Here is a 6405-nt window from a genome sequence, read left to right on the forward strand (position 1 = left end):
GGAGGGGAGGGGGGAGTGGGGGGTGTTTGGACTTCACTTTGGCCCCAGTGGTGACATTACAGATGCCACCACTCATTTGCCCCTAAAACAAAAAGATTTCATTCATTAAGAAAAACATTTTAAAGACAACTTTACCAATGTTTTCATGTAAATGGTGTCGGAGCTCGAGAGGAAACTGACGGGGGGGGGAGGGGGGTAGTTTTGAGGAGACAGGAAACGGTTGCAGGAGTTGAGAGTCGAGAACTGAAAGTACACGTGAAGAGAACTTTAAATGTAGTTGTTGTTTCATTGTCTGCAGTACTGGTGCAGTACTGGTGCAGTACTGGTGCAGTACTGGTGCAGTACTGGTCCTGTCCAGTACAGGAACGCAGTTTGCGAGTTTTTGCATTGTATATAAAAATAATTTCTGGCCTAAGAACAAAAAATAAATAAATAAAATAAAGGACATTTTGTAACAGGATAATAACCCTGTCCGTACGTATGAGTAAATGAGATTTGTGAAAGTTTTTTTTTTTTTTTTTTTTTTTTTGGTCGTATTTCCCACTCTACAATGGTTCGTGAAGCGTTAATATATATACGTTAATAATATAAATATCGCATCTCTACTTCGTGTTTTTTCACCGATCGACCAGCAGGGCTGTAAGAAAATATCAGTACACTGAAATACTGCGATATTTGGTTTCCTGATACTGCATCAATATCCTCCGTCAGCAGAACGCAGCAGTTTGCTGTTCCGTCCTGCCGTTCTGAGGTTCGTCCACTAGGGGCTCCAGTCCTGTGACGTTCCTTTGTTCTGGTGAATTGGTGATTAAAAAATCAATACACTGATGCAGTATCAGGATACTTCAGTGTACTGTGTCTGTCTGTCGTCTGTCTGTGGTTGTTCTGGACGGCGGTTCACAGACCAAACCTCTGCACCAGCTCCGGATTCTTTTCCACCCAATCACGAGTGTGTTTATGAAGCAGCTGTTTAGAGACGCAGCGCTTCACTTCCTGTTTGTCTGTCAAAGTAAGCAGCACAGTGCCCCCCCCGCCCCCCCCCCTCGATGTCTTTGCCGCTCCGATCAGATACGATGAAGATCTGATCTGCGTATCTTGGGGAGGATGTGGTCGGAGTAATGGAGCGTGACCGCGGCCGACCTCCGTCACGACTTCCTTCCTCCTCATTTCTAACTGACCTTAAACCCATGTTTTAACCTTTGTCCCCAGGAAGTGTCTGAAGCTGCAGGTCAGGGGGTCACGATCACCGGCACCAAACCCTTCAACAACTGGAACTGGCCAAACGCTGTCATTTTTGCTGCCACCGTGATCACCACTATCGGTAAGTGCGTCCTAGTGGTGAGAAGTGACGTTTCTTTAGATAACCTGATTAGACGTCAACGGGCCGGACCAGTACCGTCGTAACATAATTACATTTAAACAACTAAAAGTCCGTCGTATTAAATCTTCATATTTAAGGAAATATAATTTTACACATTTCCTGAACATGAAGTATATATTTTTTATTTTTTTCAAAATCCACTAAAGGGGCCAGTTTTGGCCCGTGGGCCTTATGTTTGACACCAAACTAAAGCCACTTTTTCATTATTGCAAGATATGTAAGACCTCTCCACACCACCCAGTGGTCAAATGAGGCAGTGGCGACTGGTACATTTTCACTTGGACTTTTGGACATTTTTCTGGACATTTTTTCCATGTTAATCACCGATAAAAACAGGTGTGAAACGCTGCCCTCTACCTGCTGTTCCCGTTGAACGTGTCATCGTGGTTGATCTGATCAAACATTTGTTTCTTTACTTTATTTTTCAGGCTATGGAAACATCGCTCCTAAAACATCGACGGGACGCGTGTTCTGCATCTTCTACGGACTCTTCGGCGTTCCTCTGTGTCTCACCTGGATCAGTGAGCTGGGAAAGTTCTTTGGAGGCCGAGCCAAGCACCTGGGCCAGTTCTTGACCAAGAAAGGGTTTTCTCTGGTAAGTGGATACCAGTTTCTCCTCTTTGTTCGTTCTTTCGTGTCTTTGTTCGCAGCCGTTTCAACATCGACGCCTAAAACAACGAGTCTCTGTTTTTCTTCTTTCAGAGAAAGGCTCAGTTTACCTGCACTGCCATTTTCCTCCTGTGGGGCGTGCTGGTCCATTTAGTGCTTCCACCCTTTGTGTTCATGTCCCAGGAGGGTTGGTCGTACATTGAAGGCTTGTATTTCTCTTTCGTCACTTTGACCACGATTGGATTTGGAGACTTTGTTGCAGGTAAGTTGAACATGAAATTCTGTGGTTCAACCTGGGGGGTAACGATGCACTCAAGTCACGATACCATACGAGCGCAATAGTTTTGTACACGATACGATCATGAAACTGGGTTTAATAGCGGGTCACAACCAATGTTTTCAGGAGCATTCTGCCACCTACTGGACTGGCGTGTGTAGTGTCATGGTATGACCAGTAATCTTTTTGCGATAACTCGGTCTACTCCTCACACCTTGATGGACCATTCAGATTTTATTTCAGCCAATAAGAATTGTCAGGGATTTGTATCAATATTGAACCGATTCACAAGTCATCGTTACATCCCTGGTTCCGGCTCATGGAGGCCTAGAACTGTTGCCTCACTCCGGTTCATCACAGTAACAGTGGTTTTGGAGAGGAAGGAACTGATGGTAAATGTCTTTTGTCAATGGTTTCCCCCCAGGCGTGGACCCAAATACGGAGTACCCGACCCTCTACCGGTACTTTGTGGAGGTGTGGATCTACCTGGGCCTAGCCTGGCTGTCGCTGTTCTTCAACTGGAAAGTACGAATGGTAATCGAAGCTCACAAGGCGCTGAAGAAGCGGCGCAAAATGCGCAAACAGTCGCTGGAGGAGCCCAGACCGCACAAACAGAAGGACTCGCCGCGGTTGCCTCCCACCCCCAATGACGTCAACATCTTCAGCTTCCTGTCCAAGAAGCAGCAAGGCTACAACGACCTGATCAAGCAGATTGGCAACAGGAAAGTCGACAGGATCGGCAGAGGCTCGGCGAGCGCTCCAGACAAACCGGTCAAGGACTACGGTCGCTCCAAGAGTTGTAACGATGCCCCGGTGTTGAACTCGCACACCATCCTCAGTCTGGACCGCTCGCCGCGTCAGAAGAGACGCTACAGTTTCAGCGACCGCGTCACCGTTGCTTTTTCAAAGTCCAAGAACTACATCATGGGCTCGGACAACGGTTTGCTGCTGACGGAGGATCACGTGGAGGGAGACCTAGAACTGGACCGTGACCCGATCTTTGAGAACCAACTTGACAAGGATGTGGACCTGGAGAAACAGGTGGACTTGGACCGTGGAGCCGGGGGTCGGAGGACGTGGGATTCTAAAGAGTATCACTCACTGACGTTCCAAAATGCCAACATTACTTTTATCGATGAGGAAAACTTCATCGGCAACAACTTGGAGGACGACGACGACGACGACTCCAAGGCGAAACTGTCCATCACCACGTGTGACGAGAACATTGAAACCAACTCCAAGGAGGAGGAGAGTTCAGAGTCCGGCGGGTCGGTGTTCACCATCGACGGGTCAGAACACGGACACTCCTACGAGAAACTGGTGGAGGAATACGCCAAGGAGGACAACACAGAGTCTTGACCTTTGACCTTTGACTCCGTGCCCACGCCACGTGTCGCTCACCTTTTTCCTAATGTGAAACATTTGAAAGGATCACATGACCCACTGCACTTTCTGGTGTCTGACGTCACATGATCAGATTTCAAATCAACACCTACTTCAAATTCCTGTGAACTGTTGATGTTTAACGTCCGGGTGAACATGACCCGACCTTTGACCCCTGCTCTAGGACCACCTTTAACTAAACATTGTGTGCTACGATTTTCTTAAATGTCCGAACCTTGAACTGTTCGCCACAAGTTTTTTGGTCCAATCTCGGTGCGGTGAGGACTCTGGTGTCAACTACTTCCTGTGAACTACTTCCTGTGGTTCCTCCGACACTTCCACCATATTGGTGTTTTAATTATATTTATTGAAATGAAGGACGCTGCATCTTTTTATTTAAATGAAACGTCTGTCTCTGACCAGGTGTCAAGTCCACTCCACTGCAGACTTCTGGTCATCACCTGAGCCACGTCCTGGTCCTTAGAAACGTCAGCACAGAGTCGGCCGATTGGTTGTTTTTGTTTTTGTTTTTCTCCTTCAGTATTTTCCTTTTGTGACGTCGTGAACTTTGTCAGTTTTGTCTGTAGAAATAGTGACTGCACTAGAGAAGATCGGTGACATTTCATCTGTGGAGAGAACGATGGAACTGTTTGTGTTTGAACTGCCTTCAGAGTTCATGTGCCAGGAATATATAAATATATGAATATATGAATATATAAATATATGAATGTATAAATTTATAAGTTCCAAACACATAAAAAACCCTTTGGTTTCAGGTGACGTCTGGTGAAATTTAAAACCAGTTCTTCTCACTTTTCTCTGAAGCGTTTCATTATTTTAGCCGTGTGACTGAAGACCTTCAGACCTTCAGACCTTCAGACCTTCAGACCCCGGCCCGGCCCAGGTCTCCACCTGGACTTGATACCTGTTCACCTTCCAGGACTCGTTCTGGTTGGAACGATGTTTTTGTGGTGTGACACAGGGGGCAGTGTTGTGTGTGTTTGTATGTATTGTCCATTCAGTTTCAGTTGCCTCTCTGTCTCCACCTGCTGTTTGCACATGTCAGACTTCAGCACAGAACTTCAAACAGTGTTACTGTAATGATCGGTTCTTCAGTCGTTCTTCTCCCTCATCCGACCGTCAGTCGTGACCTCTCTGTGACCTCTCTGTGTCCAACATGTTTCATCTTTTATGTTCAGTTTGTTGTTGTTGTTCCAGTCTCCACTGTTGAGTGCCTCCTGACCCCCCCCCCGTCGTCACTGGTCGTCTGAATAATTGCTTGAGTCGTTAAAAAAATTCTGTGAACGTTTTTTTTTTTCTATGATTAAATTATTCGTGTTTGTACATTGATTAGTAAAACTGTATATTTTATGAAAAATAAACACTTAATAAAAACCTTTTGGTGTTTTTGGTGCTCATTAAAAGTTCGTCAAATTATTGGTCAACGGTACAATTTCGGACGTCGTGTTTCTTCGGAAGCACTTTGTTGACCATCGTCGTGTGAAGATTCGGAAAGTTTGAAACATCTGTTTCCTAGCATTGTTACCTTCAAATGACATTAATGTGAAGCTAAGAGACGTTCAGGTGTTGGAACAGAACGTGGGAAGAACTGGTTCCACAGGCACCAACAGTGTTCTCCAGTGGAACTCTTTCCACTTCCTGTTCTTTCTCTTCTTCTTCTGTTGCTGTTGAGAACAGTGACCGTTGAACTGATGGTTTCATTTCCATTGGTTACCGAGGAGTAAAGTGCTAACACTTCTACACACCTGCTAACACGGCGTTGGTCGTACATCAAGTTGCCAGATCAGGTCATGATTTCATGTAAATTATGATTCTGTTTCTCAAATGACCACAGACTGGGCCACTTGGAGGTTGTATCTGGGCCAAATGTGGTCCGCCGGCCTCTATTTGACGAGGCCAACTCTACAGTATTTCTTTACATGAGTTGATTTTCAAATGAGGTGAAACTTGATGTGAGCCATGATGTTTGTGGACCCCTGTCTTCTACAGTGGACACTGACTCATCTGTCCTGTCCTGGATGTCTCCATGTTCCAGGAACTTCTGGACAGAAACACGTAATTGATTTCACTGCCTCCAGGTTAAATAATAAATAACTTTGGAAATGTTCCTTTTTGCCATCAATGTTTCACTGGAATGGGCGGCACCGCGGTCGGACTTTGTCCTTGTGACTGTTCAGCGTTGAGCCCTGATGATGGTTAGTGAAGCAGAGGAAAAAACCAGGCGGCGTTTAAATGTGCTGAGGCCTGTGGAAACACATGAAGAACTCCTGCTTCTGTGGAATTCCTCACGCAACATAAATCCCTCAAGACAACGCGGGTGAAGTCAGCGCTGTTTATTTCCACCCAGTGAGATTTATCCACCCAATATTTGTACAATATCTCGTATGAGTACAAGAGCTGCAGAGTACTACACTGTAGAACTACATTCACCCACTGACATTAAATTAACTAACAAGATCAGATTATCATGGTAATTAGCCCAGTATTTTTCATGAACCTTTGTCACGTTATATACTACATATATACTACGTTATATTGCCTTTTGTTGTACGTGTCATTTCAGTCTTCAGGTTGAGTACAATCAAGCTACAGTAAACATACAAAATACAAAAATACATAAATAATAATAAAGAGTAATAAATAATAAATCATGGAAAAGTACAGTTATAGTCATAGTCATAGAGTAAGAAGAGGTTCATGTTATATATATATATTATAATTCAGTAATTCAGAG

At 44.8% G+C, this 6405-nt stretch overlaps 1 protein-coding gene across 1 annotated transcript in view; it reads left to right on the forward strand.

Annotated features, from left to right (window-relative positions):
* kcnk5a (potassium channel, subfamily K, member 5a) overlaps window positions 1–5045 on the forward strand; it is a 9726-nt gene extending 4681 nt beyond the window's left edge. Inside the window, exons 2-5 of the mRNA XM_008307968.2 lie at window positions 1210–1321; window positions 1810–1976; window positions 2084–2252; window positions 2692–5045. Coding sequence (XP_008306190.1) covers window positions 1210–1321; window positions 1810–1976; window positions 2084–2252; window positions 2692–3626 — 1383 coding nt within the window. The 3' untranslated portion in view covers window positions 3627–5045. The remainder of the gene's footprint in view (window positions 1–1209; window positions 1322–1809; window positions 1977–2083; window positions 2253–2691) is intronic.
* The last annotated feature ends 1360 nt before the right edge of the window (window positions 5046–6405 follow it).

This window comes from Cynoglossus semilaevis, chromosome 1 (assembly GCF_000523025.1).
Source record: "Cynoglossus semilaevis isolate Cse_v1.0 chromosome 1, Cse_v1.0, whole genome shotgun sequence".
NCBI classification, from domain to species: Eukaryota; Metazoa; Chordata; class Actinopteri; order Pleuronectiformes; family Cynoglossidae; genus Cynoglossus; species Cynoglossus semilaevis.